The 17,159-nt window shown below is 41.1% G+C and overlaps 1 protein-coding gene across 6 annotated transcripts in view; it reads right to left on the reverse strand.

The window, feature by feature from the left end:
• Positions 1 to 17,159, reverse strand: part of OPHN1 (oligophrenin 1) — a 392,357-nt gene that overhangs the window by 4,566 nt on the left and 370,632 nt on the right. For 4 of the 6 annotated variants that reach the window (XM_024240815.3, XM_063721071.1, XM_024240814.3 and 1 more), the window contains 4 exons: positions 16,021 to 16,344; positions 5,845 to 6,010; positions 4,741 to 4,791; positions 630 to 671 (listed from right to left, as the gene is read on the reverse strand). In XM_024240815.3, the coding sequence (XP_024096583.1) occupies positions 638 to 671; positions 4,741 to 4,791; positions 5,845 to 6,010; positions 16,021 to 16,344 (575 nt within the window). In that variant the 3' untranslated portion in view covers positions 630 to 637. The remainder of the gene's footprint in view (positions 1 to 629; positions 672 to 4,740; positions 4,792 to 5,844; positions 6,011 to 16,020; positions 16,345 to 17,159) is intronic. The other 2 variants (XM_063721072.1, XM_063721070.1) reach the window with 2 other exon arrangements.

Here is a 17,159-nt window from a genome sequence, read left to right on the forward strand (position 1 = left end):
TTATTTGTTCAGTTAGAACACATATTATCCTCCCTTCTCCCGGCATGTGATATGCATCAAATGAAATAATGAATGTGAAAGTGCTTTGCATTGGACAAACATAAAGGACTAAGAATGAAGGTTCAGGTGGGTAAGACTGAAATAATGATTTGGTCTGCAGGAATGAATCCATCTACAGACACTAAGGTAGCCTCTTGGCATCTGTTATAATATCAAAAAGGATGTTCCTGGTTTCCTTAAAGGCCCAAGAGGTGTCAGAGTTAGAAGGTTCCAACCTTCTCATTTTAGAAACTGGGAAACTGAGGCTCAGAGAAGGAAATGTACTTTCCCAAAATGTCACAGCCTAGGATTCTTAATAAATTTGATTCAAAGGCAATCTGTAAAAGCGTGCTATAGTTTGGCTAGGAGAAAAAGAAATGAAAGAGGAAGGTTACTTAAAATCACACAAAACCTTGGAATTGAAAGTCACTAAATTTAAGGGTCATGCAGTGATAGGGTAATGAACTGAGGCATAGAAGTGAGTTCCCACCCTTCTGATCTACATGTTATTCCAGTCCTCAAAATATCAGATCCCATAATGAAGGCTTATGTGGAACAAGATTCTGTAATCAGGGATGGGGACTGCATACCTGTAGCCTCAACTTTCATCTCCAGGAAGTCTGCCTTGAGAACTGTGGATAAAGAAAGACATTTCACTAAGATTCTAGAAATCAGGACTGGAAAGGTAAATTGGGGGAATGGGGGACACTTCCAGGCCAGTGCTAAAGAGGCCATTTGAAAAATGGAGAAGTGATTCAGCCCAGATGTTTCAAAACATTTAGCTCCATGCTTATAGTTGGGGCTCCTTCTCTGGCAGGCTTAAAGAGACGTGAAGACATCTTTCAGGCGCCAGAACAATTCTCTGAGTACCAGACTATGTGAAGCTTGGAGAACCCAGGGAAGCTGGCTGCAGACCACAAACTACACTCTGTGATGATCTCTAACAGGGATAAGGGTGAGGACACAGACAAGTACCATGTGAAAGATGAATCCTCCTTTGCCTAGAAGACCAAACCAACCTTGTCCAGCCTCTTGATGTGCTTGGATTAGTTCTAAATTACCCATGTCTGGGGACAGCTGGGGGACGAGAAAATCTTGGCAAATGAAACCCACTATAGTGTGGCCAGAGCATTACGTACAACAGCTGGTCCCCAGGGCTATGTCCTCAACCTTCTGTTTTTCTCTTCTCTCCAGTCTGTTTACACTTACTCCCTGGAGGATCTTATTCCCATCCATGGTTTCAATTGCCACCAAATACTAGGCACCTCCCCACAACAGGCTACTATTCACATTGTAGCATATGTGACTAGCCCCACTCCCCAGACTTATATAGTGGCTATACTCATATTTCTACCCTAAAATCTATGTATACGTACATCCAGCTCCAACTGCTAGCCTAAGTTGCAGTTACCCACTGAACATCTCTACCTAAGTCTCAAAGTGTCTTTAAAAATTTTGTATAAATTTAACAACTGTGTCTTCAAAATCACTGCGTCCAAAATTGAGCTCAGCATCTTGCCCATAAAACCTGCTTCTCCATGATTAATTATTGTACCATCTACTTAAGTGCCCAAGTTAGACTTTTCTCTTTCTCAGTTCATCAATATTCCATGTTTGAAAATGTAGCAAGGTCTTATTGAGTCTTTCTCAAATCTGTCCCTTCTGTTCCATTCCCACTGGGAATGCCATAGGCCAGGGCTTCCCCGACTCTTGCCAGGACAATTAGTCTCCTTAACTGGTCTCCAGTCTTTACTCTCCCATCTATCTTTCCCACTACCAAAGTGATCTTTTTACAACTTGGTCAGCTCAGAATGTGACTGTCATTCTTGAAATTCTTCCCCCCTTTGTATGACTCATCCACATATGGACTGCAGTATAAAGACCAAGCACTTTAGTATGTTATACAATGCCTTCACGATCTGGCTCCAATCCATCTTTCTGGTCTTACCCCCAGCTAAGCTTCCCTCTTTTCTCTCCCACATTCTAGCCAAAGTGGAACACTAATAACTTCTGAAACCATAAGCTGTTGGGCCTCTTTGAAATGTCCTCACCTCATTTATGTTCTTGATGAGCCACTACTCATTTTCTTCTTAGTTATTTATGTTTAAATTGTGTAAGGGAAATGAATAAGGGGGTGATGTCATTCAAACGCTAGGCTATAGTCAGGTATACAAATGGGGATCAAAAAGGGGCAAGACAAAGTTTAAAAAGATCATCATTTTCATTAGAGATGAGAGAAGAACTTAGCAACAATGACCATAGATGGGACTGACTATGTGACTGGTCTGAGGATCTTGATCAGAGGCCAACCTGTGGAAGCACCGATGCAAGTGGTGGTTACAAGGTGGAGGCCTAGATGGAAGGGATGCTTTCCCTATGTGGATGCTGAGTGGGAGGAGCCTGTGGGTACCCAGGATGGTAGCTCATGACATACTGGAGAGCAAGTGTACCTACTTTGGTCTTACCTACATTCCTGCCAAAATGGAATCTAGGAATAAAGAACAGGATTAAATCTAGGTTCTAGAAGTCCAGACATAGGGTGGGTAGAGTGATACTCTATGCTGAAGTGCCTGCTTTGGCCATAGCCCTTGTAGGTTGTGGTTGATCTAAGGCTTCCTCGAGCACTGGCTGACAAAGCCCAGCCCATTGGTAATGGCTACGAATCTTTTCACACTCTCAACACCAGTTTGGCTATAGCTTCCCTCTTGTAAGTCTACCTGCCTTAAAAGTTCTATTGGACTTTCTTCATGCTTCTTACATATTTCCTTCTCAATGCCTTGGTTTCCTGTCCAAGCTTGCAGATCAATAACTGCCCCCACAACATTTTTTCTGTCTAGTTCTATTCTTTTTTCAAGCCCCAGCTCATATATCACCTCCTCTAAAAAGCTTTCCTGTAGACATATCCAGTTCATTCCAGTTTACATCGTTCTATTTCCTTGTTATTTATTTCTCAAGTGGCTTATTCTAGGGAGGCATAGGCCACCTTATTAAGAATTTTGAGACTCTCTTCGTCTCCCTTCTTCTTTTCTTTTTCTTAAGAGAGATATTTGATTAAGCTTACTTAAAAAACTTCTGAGGTGAAAACTTTTATCTTCATGCTATCAGTAACAGAAATCTGGGGCCTTGATCTGACTTTCATCTGCTATGGTAGAATGAATGGTAAATTATTGTCTAAGGAGAATTTGGCCCAGCCTGAGGTTCCAGGTGGCTCACTGACAAGCAGAGCTAGAATGAACTGCTGTGCAGAATCATGTCCTAGTGAGTCAGTTCCCATAGTTTTGACTACAGGATGGAAAATCTACTCCAACTCCACTGCTGGGAAAGGTATATTGTTCTGCTTTTAACTGACCACCTAGAAGATTTCTGCTCCTGTCACCTGTTAGGAAGAACAATTTCAAACTCTCTGATAACCAAGAAGGAACAAACTCACAAAAGAGTCCCTGAAGGCTAACCAAATATTTCTCCAGATGTTCTAGTCCAAAGGGTCCTAAATTCCAGGCCTTGGACAGTCTGTACAAGCACTTGAGAAGTTTTAATAACAAACTAATGGAAAAGAAGAAAGGGAGGGAAGGAAAAAACAAAATAAAACAAAAAATCATATTCCCAGGCCCCACTACTAGAGATTCTGTTTTAGTGGGTCTAGAATGAAATCCAGGAATATGTGACTTTTTTCTCCATGTTTCCAGGTGACTTAGATGTGCAGCCAGTTTGAGAACCATTGCCTAAGTCCAATGTTTACCTTTGAAATGGGGGCCCTAAGGCTGTTTATGTTAGAGTATAATATTCTACATATCCCTGTCAGCTGCCCTTTGAGTATATAATGGAATCTAAATAAGTAAAATAATAAAAAAGTAAACTAAAAAAAAAACTGACAAAAAATATTGGGTGTAAAGTCTTTGAGATACTGCTTGGTGTGTGTTCACATGCACATGCACACACAAGTGTGCACATACATATGTGCTTGTGAGAGAGAAAAGAGAAAGATGAGCAGAGAGAGAGATGTAGAAATGAAGAGGCAAAGAGACAAAAGATACAAAGAGACACAGGAAGAGAAAAACAGAGACATACAGAGTGACATGAACACAGAAACAGATAAAGACAACTATGGGGACACAGGCAAAGAAACACAGACAGACAGAAAGAGATTGAGAATGACAGAGACACTGGCTGGGTGCAGTGGCCCACGCCTGTAATCCCAACACTTTGGGAGGCTGAGGCGGATGGATCACCTGAGGTCAGGAGTTCGAGACCAGCCTGGCCAACATGGCAAAACCCTGTCTCCACTGAAAATACAAAAATTAGCTGGGCATGATGGCACACACCTGTAGTCCCAGCTACTAGGGAGGCTGAGGTGGGAGGATCACTTGAACCCGGGAGGTGGAGGTTACAGTGAGCCAAGATCGTGCCACTGCACTCCAGCCTGGGCAACAGAGCAAGACTCCATCTCAAAAAAAAAAAAAAAAAAAAAAAGGACACAGACAGCAAGTGAGAAAAAGAATATGAGAGAGACAAATAGACACACAGGTGAACAGGTGAGAGACAGATAGGGATGGAGAGACAGAATTGGGAGAGAGAAAGTGACAGACAGAGAGCTGTAGAGAAACAAAACAAGAGAGAATGTTAGAGTGAGCACAATTGTATGCTAAAGATGCAGTTATTAAAAGGCGATTTGGTTTCTCTTTTGTCACCTCCATATCTTACCTTCCTGTTTTCCGGGAAGCTGTTTCAAAAAACCTGGTCCTGGAAGCCACCCTGCAAACAGAAGCCAACCAAGTCCCATAAGTTGCTTTGGTATACACGTGAGAACCAATGGCCAACAGAAAGGACAGGAGACTCTGAACCAGATGGGACACCAATACCAGCCCCTGCCTTTGCTGGCAAAGGCCCTACACATCCAAATGTGAAATGGCCCAGAGCCCATAGGCACCCCTAAGGCCATAGCTGACACTCTTTATCCCCACTGCTTCAGAATGGTCTGAGTATGTTGCTGAGTCAGGCTCTTCTTGGGGGAAATAAATGAAACCAGTGTTGATTTCAAAGTATAATTGTTGGCTTTTTGTAAATATACTGAGCTAATTAGTCAAAGCTGTGGAGGCTTTGTTCTTCTTTTTCTCCAATTTTACAATTATGGAAAACAAGAAACACAAGAAAAAGGAAGACCAGGAGGCAGTATACTAAGAACGGTCCCAGTCAATAAAGAGAGGACAGGCAAGCGCGTTGTGGCCAAGCAAAGCTGGTCCCTGAGCACTGCTGTGGTCCCACCCTAGCTGCTCCTTCCCTGGTTCCTTGGCTTGTGGCCCAGCCTCAGGAAGGCCTGTTGTACATCAGCTCAGCTCCCACCCTGTAAGAGGCTCTCTGGAGAACCAAAGTCATTTTGAAAAAAAATTTTAAATCATACCCTTTGCTTAAAATAAAAGCCTCAAGCATAAGTACAATGAACCAATCTGTTCATTAAATTACTTTTAAAACCAGTAGAAATAACAAGAATTTTTTTTTAAATGTCCTGAGCCAAGGAAGCTAAAGTCAGAAGGTAATAATATCACCATACAGAGATAAAGGAAGCTAAGAAAAATGGGTCTCCTAGCAGGTACTAAGAATCAAAGGTTTCAGCTTTAGAGAAATCCCTCAGCTTTGAGCATTGAGTGGAATACTCCCAACAGGGCTGGCCTATGATATTTCCCTAGACTATAAAGTGAAAGATGCCCCAGGGTTGTGCACTGTATACCCTTAATATGGTGATCCTGAAAGCATTCCTAGTGGCCTAGTACAGGCCTTCAGTCAAGTTTGAGGTACAACCCTACTTACACAGATGATGTGATTTCCCCCGCATTGCCAGCCACAATATCTGGCTTTGGTTCTGGCTTTTGTGGAGTAGCTGCCCGGCAGGGAGGATCTGGGGGCCTCACTGGGGGACGGATGATGGTTGGCTTTTCTCCTGGAGGCCGCACTTTGCTGAAACTGTCAGCATCCCCTGGAAGAAAAAATGATACCAGGAACTTGGATGGTTAGCTAAATAGAACACTACTCATGAGCAGGCACCCAATATGACAGTTACCTGGGCCAACTTCCTTGGCCTCCATTTCTTCTTGGTACTAACAACTCTGGCTATTTTTTTTTTTTTTTTGTAATTTTTCTGGCAACTGTCCCTTCAGAAAGTCTATATCTGAACCCCAGCTCTGGAGTTTCAGATATCTTGGGTGTGTCATATCCATTCCCTAAGTCTCAGTTTCCCCAGCTATATAATAAAGATCCACAATATATTATCTTACAGAGATAGTGGGAGGATTAAATCAGGTACTAATATGTTTAATGCAGGGCCAGGTACATAGTAGGTGCTTACTAAATGTCTGATGATGATGAATTTGAATTGCTTAAATTCATCATCACTGAAATCCAGGTCCTTTTCACTTAGGCCTTGACTATTATAGTTGTCTTCTAACTCACTTTCCTGCCTCTGTGTCTTTAGTTTCCTTGTCAGTTAGTACAAAATAAATATAAATACTTTTTAAATAAGATGGTTCTAGTAGGACTATAGTAAAACAGGTAAGCTCACACATTGCTGGTGGCAATGTGAACTGGGCTTATTTTATCTAGAGGGCATCAAGGATTCTGGAACAATGTGGATGAAATACAAAATCACACATATGAGATGGTTCATACTCGTTGATCCAGTAATTCTGCTTTTGGGAACAGGCCCAAATGGACTAATCCAAGAGGCAAAAAAAAAAAAAAAAAAAAAACACTTAAGAAAAAGCAATTGGCACAAACACATGCATCTTATCAGACAAAAAATCAGACCTAACCATAAAGGCTAAACAAACAATTCATACAAGCATTTAACCAATACATATTATGTGAACTGCCATAAATTTAGACCAGGTCAAAACAAAAACAGGCATACAAAATAATATCAAGTGAAAAAAAAGTCCACAGAAAGTGCTCATGGCCTGATGAAGACCATACTGAAATAGACATGTACATAACTATGCAAGGGTGTTAGTGGATCTTGATATTCATCCATTTTTTTCTACAAAAATATTTACAGTAAATGTAAAAACATACTAAATTGAATCTACATAATACAACTATAAAATTTAATTTAAGTATTTTTACACTGTTTTTCTGCTCTTTAAAGACTTTCTCAACAGCTCTAAAATGTAGAAGACAAAAGTTTAAACTCCTTCACAGAAAATCAAGGCCCTCCTTGAGCTGGTCCCACATTATTGTCCCAAGCACCAACCCTGGATTTTAACTATCAGTTCTACTCTAATCAAACTGGTCTGCCTGCTGCCCCATTAAGGCAAACCCTGGACTCTTACTTCTAAGTGAGACAGTCTGGAGTTTTGCAGGCCTGGCTTTCAGACCTTGTTCTGCTGCTTCCAAGTTGTAGGACCCTAGACAGGTACTTCACCTCTATGACTGTAAATGTCCTCATCTGTGAAATGAGTATAAAAACCCCTCCTCTTCATGCAGCCAACAGACACATTAAAAAATGTTCATCATCACTGGTCATCAGAGAAATGCAAATCAAAACCACAGTGAAATACCATCTCACACCAGTTAGAATGGTGATCATTAAAAAGTCAGGAAACAACAGGTGCTGGAGAGGATGTGGAGAAATAGGAACACTTTTACGCTGTTGGTGGGAGTGTAAACTAGTTCAACCATTGTGGAAGACAGTGTGGTGATTCCTCAAGGATCTAGAACTAGAAATACTATTTGACCCAGCCATCCCATTACTGGGTATATACCCAAAGGATTATAAATCACGGTACTATAAAGACACATGCACATATGTTTACTGCGGCACTATTCACAACAGCAAAGACTTGGAACCAACCCAAATGTCCAACAATGACAGACTGGATTAAGAAAATGTGGCACATATACACCATGGAATACTATGCAGCCATAAAAAAGGATGAGTTCTTGTCCTCTGTAGGGACATGGATGAAGCTGGAAACCATCATTCTGAGCAAACTATCTCAAGGACAGAAAACCAAACACCGCACGTTCTCACTCATAGATGGGAATTGTACAATGAGAACACTTGGACACAGGAAGGGGAACATCACACACCAGAACCTGTCATGGGGTGGGAGGAGGGGGGAGGGATAGCATTAGGAGATATACCTAATGTAAATGATGAGTTAATGGGTGCGGCACACCAATATGGCACATGTATACATATGTAACAAACCTGCACATTGTACACATGTACTTTAGAACTTAAAGTATAATTAAAAAAAAAAAGAAAGAAAGAAAGAAAAACCCTCCTCACAAAGTGATTTTAAGGACTCAATTAGATGACCTATAGACAATGCCTAGTATACAGCAGAGGTAAATAAGTGTCAGACTCTGTCCTGCTTCTTGCCCTATATGTGTCCCTATTCTTATGTCTCCTGTGTATTATAACCATTCCTCAAGACTCAGCTAAAATTTCAACCCTCTGAACACCCTAGTAGGTATATGTAATTTACATCCATGTAAATGTTCATGAAGTTCTTATATATTAATATGTATGTTTTTTAAAAAATTCATCCATCTAGCCATTCTAGTGAGCAAGATATATATGTAAAGAAATAATGATAATACAGTATGATTGGTGTTCTAATTAAGGAAGAAACAAAACACTACTCATGTGCACACATATGAATTGTCTCTCCATTTAGTCTGTATCTTACCTTCTGGACATGTCAGTTCCCTTAAGACCAGACTGGGTATACAGAATTGCAGCAGAAAAAATTAACCAAAATGATAATAATAATCCAATTTTTCTAATGTACTTTATACTATTCAAAGCACTCTCCCAGATGGTAACTGCTTAATGTTTACAATAAGCTTGAGAGAGATGAATAAATAGGTCTTATTATCCCCATTTTACAGTGAAGGAAACTGAGGTTCAGAAAAGTAAACTGATTCATCCACAACCATAGGTTAAATGGTAGAGTGAGGACTGAAACCCATACTTCCTGTTTCCACATCCACTGCCTTTCCAGTTGTCTGCTGTTTTGTTATCATTGGTAATATAAAAATTATAAATTATAATAATAATAGTAACGGTAATACAATAGTACTAGCAACAATTTTTTTAGCTAACCTTTATTGAACAGTTGTTCTGTTCCAGGTACTGTGATACCGTACTCAGTGCTTTATGCACATTTTCTCATTCAACATTGGCCATAATCTTGCAAGACAGAAAGTATTATCTCCGTTCTACAGCTGAGGAAACAGAGACTCAGAGATGAAAAGTAATTTCATAGTTGATCAGTCCATCTGATTTCTGAAACCTGTGTAGTCCCAACTACCACTGTTCTTCAACCCTAGTGAAACATTAGAAATATGTAAGGAGCTTTAAAATTGTAAAGTACCTGGACCCCACCCTCATACGTCCTAGGTTTATTGATTAGGATGGATCCTGAGCATGGGTATTTTTAAAAGCTCCCCAAGTGATGCTATGTGCAGCCAAGATTGAGGACCATTAGGCTATATGATGTTGCTTCCTCACTGCACCCCACAGAGTAGCAGAGCTGAGAGTGCTGTCCCATTTCCACTGGTTACTGCTGGGAGGCGGAGTTGCGGGAGGGAAGGTGGTAATTGTAAAGAAATGATATGCTGGACTGTCAGAGCTGGAAAACATGTCTACCTGAAACCATGTCCATTCCAGGGCTATCAATTTCCTTGATGAGTGAACCAGATGACATCCCTAAAATATGAACCCTATTCATTCCCAAGTTATAGCCACATCCTAATGAACATGAACCTAGGGCCTTGGAAAACAAACATCATTAACCTCATTTTCCTCTTGGGCCCTTTATTGCTACCTCCAAATGATTATTCATTACAAGTCAAGCTTTGAGGTAGCAGCAAAGGATTTTCTTGGCTGAAGACCCCAGTGTTGTTCTCTCTTGCCTCTAATGTGTCTCAGTCACAGTTAAGACACACTATCAAACTGGTGAGGCAGAAAGGGGAGAGTCATGTAACTGGTAGTCAAGAAACCTGAATTCTATGCTTAATACTAAAACTAACTTTCTGTGTGACCTTCAGCGGATCATTTCCTTACCAGTATAACATGGGGATTGGACTGTTTTTCCAGATGAATGAGCCAATGATCTAAGTCTATAAGCCTCTATCTCTCCCAGCTGACTTTTTATTTTTTAAAAATATACTTTAAGTTCTAGGGTACATGTGCACAATGTGCAGGCTTGTTACATAGGCTCGTTACATGTGCCATGCTGGCCTGCTGCACTGACTTAAATGTTAGACCCAACTGACTTTTATAGGCTGTTTTTGAAGTACTCTACATGTACTTAACCTGCTTTAAAATAATTAATCCCTCTGTCTCTCTCTTTTTCTCTCTCTGAAACCTAAATTGAACGGTATTCAATATGGGGGTTTTGTGAGGGCTTTTGTGCCCAACCCTACACTCTAACACACACACACACAAAAAGGCACACAAATGACCCCTGCCCTCTAGGAGCTCAAAACTGAGTTGGGGATATGAGTCATATTCATGGGAAATAAGTGTGAATACTATAAGTCAGCATCCACATTAGAGGGCCAATCTTGGGTGCCAAAATATGTGAATCAAGGGAGAGGTAACTGGGGTAGGATTGTCAGAAGGCTTCATGGACAGAATGAGACTTGAGTTAGACCTTGAGGTTAGTTCGCCTCTTCCTAGGTGTTTGGCATGGTAGGGACAGGTTGTGGGTTGAAAATATAACTCTGAACTCTTTTATGCCATCTACATTTTAGGCTTGAGCCTTCTCAAAGGGCCTCGAATACAGAAGAGTAGACATCCCATCTTCCATGTCTGCCATTTCCTAAGAGGTTGTTACCTAGTAATACTACCACTTCTTAAGCCTCTATTATTTTACCAGATTCTTTGTATACCTAATCTAATTTAATCCATGCAAAATCCTTGCCTTCAATGGTGGTATTGTCCCCACTTACAGTTGAGAAAACTGGCTCAAAAAAGTAAAGCTGACCTAACTAAGATCAAGTAGCTAGTAATAGTCTCCCATGAAAGCAAAATAACTGCTATAATTTATTGAGTATTCTTTATGTGCTAGGCATTTAGAGGACTCACTTTGTTGTTATAGCAATCCTATGGGCACAAATATTATCCTCATTATACAAGTGGGAAAACTAAGGTTCAGAGAGGTTGTAACCTGCCCAAAGTCCTACAGCTAGGAAGAGGCAGAGCTAGGATTCAAACTCACATCTGGAAGATTCAGGAGCCTGAGCTTTTAACCACTAAGTCTCTTGAGCCTATAGTCTTTCCACCAAGCTGTACTTCTTTTTAATTTCTTTTCAACCTTGGTCCGAAACCTGGCTTTTACTACAAACTTGATCTCCTTCTCAAGCCCAACCTGTTCCCTCTCTCTCTAATCTCTGTCAAATGACCATAACCAAAGAATCTTAACATTTGCAGAGTTCTTGGGACCTGATGGTCATCAGTATTCAACCTTAGCAACTTTTTTCCACCTTTCCTTATACTCCTCTATACCCAACCTGAAGGCACAGAGTAGGAGGAGGTTGATTCCTCTTGTAGATTCCCCCAGTCTCCTAGAATTATCTCTTTTTTTCTATGACACTCCTCCATGCTCACCTTAAAGCCTTCCTGCTTCCTTAGCCATTATTTATCCTTATAAAACAATTTGGCGTTAGGCTCCAAGAAAAGTAGAGAATAAAAACCAAACAGTAGATTATTAAAGCATAAGTCCAAACAAGAAAATGTGGATAATGGCCAGCAACACCCATTACTGCAAGAGCAAGTCTGTTCCTAATACTTTTAGAGTAGATGCAAATGCCACTCATAGCATTAGTCACCTCAGTGGAGAATTAATGGCTCTGTGACTGAGCAAGGCCTTACAAGCCCAAAAGCATGCCACCAGATGCAATCTTTCCTTTCCAGCCAAGACAGAGGAAAGGAGCTAAGAAGGGCCCCTCAACCCATATGTCATAAAGTCCCAGTCCATGGTGTGCTCTTCACTTTCATCTCAATACCTCAGGTAGAATGAAGGTCTCCTTGCTCCATGCTCCTACTAGAATTTCTTCTCACCCCTACTAGAACATGGATCACATTGGCTGGGACTGACTGCTTGCATGCCAGAGTCACCACGAACCTTTGGAAGGCAGAGACAGTGGATTTTCATCTTTGTCTCTCCCTTTGCATATGATTATGCCTGATTAAATAAACAAATACATGTAAAGTAGATGGGATATAGCCCTCCTCCCTCTTCATTACCCAAAGGAAAGTCCTAAATCTCTTTATGGTAGCTACATGCCTGCCCTTTGCAAAGCCAGGACACGTAAGAGGCAGTAAACTCAAATGAAGGCAGAAAAAAATAGGCTTATATAATTTTGTACCCACCCAAAAGTAAGTGGCCCTTAGAAAAACAGAAAGGAGAAGATGGCCAACGCTGCTGAAGAAATATGGTATAAAGAAAAAGAGTCCCAATCTTGAACTCAAGAAGCTGAGGTCAAGCCCCATCTCTGCACCTTACAACCTAGGTAACTCTGAGCAAGCTGTTTTGTGTCTGTGAGCCTCTGTTTCTCCATCTATAAAAAGGGGAGGGTAAATCATACCTCACAAGGCCTATCACAATGATTAGATGCAACAGAGGAGTGAAAGTATCAAGCTCATGTCTGGAACAGAAAAGGATCCTTGATAAAATTCCATCAGCAAACACTATTGATTCTTATTTTAAAGTTGACTGTCATGGAAAAAAGCAATTTAACATGCACCATGCTTTTGTTATTTTTAATTGCTGAGAAAAAATGTGAAGAATGTTAAGGCCACTCAAATGTTAAGTCAATGCAAGGGGTGAAGATGGGGGCAGGACTGTGGCACAGTTGGCTCACTAATGCAATGGAGCCTGTGTACTGATCCTCAGGATGGCAGGCAAAGTCCTAAACAACAGAGCTGAAATGGGGTGACAACTGCAAGGTACAGACTGGGCTGGCTGAGGTAATAGTTCCCTCCCTCTAATACTGCCATTCAGGCTACTGGCCAGTGCCAGGAGCAAACAACTATCAGTTATAGCACACGGTCAGAGCTGTGTGCAGCTTTTGCTTAACCGGTAACTCTTCAGATGCCAGGGAATCTACTAGGAGAAGCAGCCAGAATCAGCAGGAGAGCAAGGAGGAAGTAAGAAGTGAATAGATAGTGTAGGTTAGGTTCAAAGAGGCAACTATACCAGAGGTTTGCGGGGTTCTCCACCAAGGCCAAAATCACCTCAGTTCTGCTTTCTGTAGCCAAAGCTGGAAGCGTGGGGTTTTGAAAAAAAAGCTGCATCATGCCAGCCTGTTGCTAACTGATTGAAAGCAGAAAATGAAGCCAGGCAAAGCTGAGGCCCAGATTTAGATAGTTAGCCTGATACTGAACAAGTCAGATCAGTACTTACATTAACTGAGACCATTAGATCAGAGTAGCTGCCGCCAGCAGCCCAGGGTAGGACTGGAGGAAGGGGAAGAGGGGAATGCCACTAGGATTGAACTTTGCAGGAGGGAGGGAAGGAGGGCTGAGTTACTGTGTGCACTGAGCTGATAGAATCTGGCCAATCTCAAGGCTTGGCAACAGACAAGACAAATTTTACTGTGACGAGTATAAGTTGAGTTACCCAACCTTCTACCCAGATTGATAGGAAGGTCACGACATGACTTAAAAACAGAAGCAGAGGTCTACATTAAAGTTTTCCTTTTCTTGGCTATGTCCCAGAAGGGCCAAGTCATAGTGAGAAGAGGGACAGGGGAGGGAAATCAATATCATATTTTGAATGCTGATTATACGCCAGATATTTTGTCATTCCTTTTAATCCTAGCAATAATAATTCTATCAGGTGAACTGTTTTCCCATTTTACAGATCTGGAAACCAAGGTGCAAACAGCTTAAATAAATTAATTGTGATCGCATGAGTGATCACATCAGCATCAGTGGATCAAACCAGAGCATTCAGAGTCAACTACTAGTGGAAATTGTACTGGACTTGTCGAAATTGTACTGGACCCCCTCCCATCCCCACACTGAATAATAGCTTTCACTAAACTGTGCTTTGAGACAATGCCATTGGTTCATACTGAGGTTGTTATATGAAATAATCCATGGAAGAAATTTTTCCCTGGCCTCGAAACCAGAAAAGTTATGGTTTACCTGAACAATTGGCTTGTTTTTACCTTAGGAACTTAGTTATATAACCATTGGTTTCTCTCTTTTTGTTTTCTCTAGAAAATTTGGAACCAAATCTATGACACTGCTCCACCAAGTGTTTAAGGATTCATGGCAAACATTTTGTATACTAACTCCATTCCTGCCATTTCCTTGCTATCCTACCTTCCCCCAACCTCCCGATTCCCATTCTGGGCCTCATGTTTTCTTATCAGTACTCTAGAATCTAAGGTAAAGGCCAGCAAACTTTTTCTGTAAAGTGTCAGACAGTTAATATTTTAGGCTGTACAGGCCATAAAGTCTTTGCTGCTACTACTCAATTCTGCTGTCGTGGCATGAAAGCAGCCATAGACAACATGTAAATGAAGGGGTGTATTTATGTTTATGGACAAAGTTTGAATTTCACAACATTTTCATGTCAAAAAATATTATTTCCTTTTTAATTCCAAACATTAAAAAATGTAAAAAAGAATTCTTAGCTTACAGGCTATATAAAAAGAGGCAGTGCAGTGGGCCCAATTGGGTCCACAGGCCATAGTCTGCCAAGCTCTCTCATCTAAACCTCAAGAGGACAGGGACTTCATAAGTCTTATTCATTCCTATGTCTTCAGCATGTAGAATGGGGCCAGGTACACGGTCAGTACTCAATAAATATTTGTCAAATAAATTATTCTTAACCATTTTTTAAGGTTTTACATTTTGCTATATTGTGAAATTCCTTAAAGCTACAAAGTAAAAGAGCTAGGATTTAGATCCAAGCCTTTCTGATATTCAAATCCTTATTTTGTCCATTATATCTTACTATCTTCACAGAATTGTGTCCCCTAAAACTCCCCTCTGGATTAGCCCCAGTCTCTCAACATGAGTCTCCACATGCAATAGTTAATTAAATTTGCTGAAGTCAGCCACACCTTGAATTTGCAATAATTTCAAAAGTCCAGAGTTTGGCAGAAGTTGTGCCCCTTTGTCCCTATTTCTCCCAAACTGGAAAGGGAGAATGAGAAAACAAGGGTTCACAGATTCACAGCTTCTTATAGGAAGGTAAAGTGATAGTTCTGCCTCAGTGGAAAGAACGCAGGCTTTGGTGCCTGTGAGACATGGTAAGATTTAGATCCCAGCTCTGCCAGTTACTAGCTGTGAATCTTTGGCAAGTCACTTATCTACAACAGCCTCCATTTCTTAATTTAAAAAAAAAAAAAAAAAAAAGAATAATACATTCTTGGCCAGGTGTGGTGGCTCACGCCTGTAATCCCAGCACTTAGGAAGGCCAAGGCAGGTGGATCACCTGAGGTTGAGAGTTTGAGACCAGCCTGGCTAACATGGCAAAACCCTGTCTCTACTAAAAATACAAAAATTAGCCAGGCATGGTGGCGAGTGTCTGTAGTCCCAGCTACTCAGGAGGCTGAGGCAGGGGAATCACTTGAACCTGGGAGGCGGAGGCTGCAGTGAGCCGAGATCACATCACTGCACTCCAGCCTGGGCGAAAGAGTGAGACTCCGTCTCAGAATAATACATTCTTTACAGTGGGATTGTGAGGATAAGAAATAGTATATCGGCAATTACTACAGTGCCAGGCACACAGCACTTGGGATACAGAGGTCAACAAAACAGGTAAAAAATCTCGGCCCTCATGGAGCTTACATTCTAGTGATTATTGTGACTGATTATTGTGATCTTGCCCACTGTTCCAATATTAGTAGTAGTAAACTGGAACATATTTCCACTTAAATATATCTCCAAACTCAGAAGGATCTCAAGGTGAAAAGTAGTTAGGGTCAGCTCTGGCTCCCATGGGATTCCCAAGCACTTACCCTCCTTGTGGTGGGCCAGGGGCCGGGGAGCTGGTCTCTTTATGTGGAAAGAGGGGGTCTTGGTGGGCCCAGAGCCTGGCATGGGTCCATTGGTGGCCTTTGGGGTAATCTTGGTCCCTCCATCCTGCAGCCTAGACACCAACTTCCCCACGTCCACCTCTGGGCAGGGCTCCAACTTGCCATCCGAAATAGGCCTGCTTGGGGACTTCCTCCCAGGATCAGTTTCCCCACTCCTCTGAATAGGTAGTTTGGGGTGTTGTGGTGGCTTGGGGGGTTCTATGCTGCTGGTGATAGTACCATTCGGTGTTTGATGTTGGATTTCATCTGGGAAAAGTCGGTGCAAAGAGGGAAGATTAATGATAACTTTTAAAACCTTTTCATTTTGATACATGCATACATACTTAATTTTGAAAATTTGTATACATTTTCAAAGCAGTTATGTCACTGTGGCACAAACCAACTATATCCCACAAAATCATTCTCTACCCTTCCCAGTTCACGTAAAGCCACAGATCCAATCCAAATAGAGAATTCAAGATCCGCATATGATTTTCACCACCACAATTCAATAAGCCACAATAAACCAAGAGGTTTTATTAAAGGAATATGTCACTCAAAAAAGACTTAAAATCCCCAATCAATGGCATATTCTATTCTTTGCAAATAAAGACATCATCGGTTAATTCTTAACCACTTCTCTGAAAAGTATTTTGTTAAGGTCTCTCAAATTTTAAGTTAATCAACATAACATACTTTAACTTCGTTCTCCAACTCGGAAGGAAACCTCCAACTGTTCTTTCCCCAGCTTTTATGGTCTACAATTTCCTCTGACATTAGTACATGTCTTTTAGTGGTTCTGACACTTACTTAAAGCTTTTGAGACCCTAATGAGACCTAGGGACCACCTCCCTAGAAAAATTAACCCACACAAATATAGCCAAAATTTTGAAAACTAATTTTTTAGTGATTCACAGAGCCTTCTGAAGCTGTCAATAAACCCCAGATTGAGAATGCCTGCTGTAAAGAAATTGTCACCTTCCATAGTCATAAAAAACTTAGAGTGTAGTGGTTAAGAACAGAGGTTCCAATGAGAACACTTGGACACACGAAGGGGAACATCACACACCGGGGCCTGTTGT

Source organism: Pongo abelii, chromosome X, assembly GCF_028885655.2.
Source record: "Pongo abelii isolate AG06213 chromosome X, NHGRI_mPonAbe1-v2.0_pri, whole genome shotgun sequence".
NCBI classification, from domain to species: domain Eukaryota; kingdom Metazoa; phylum Chordata; class Mammalia; order Primates; family Hominidae; genus Pongo; species Pongo abelii.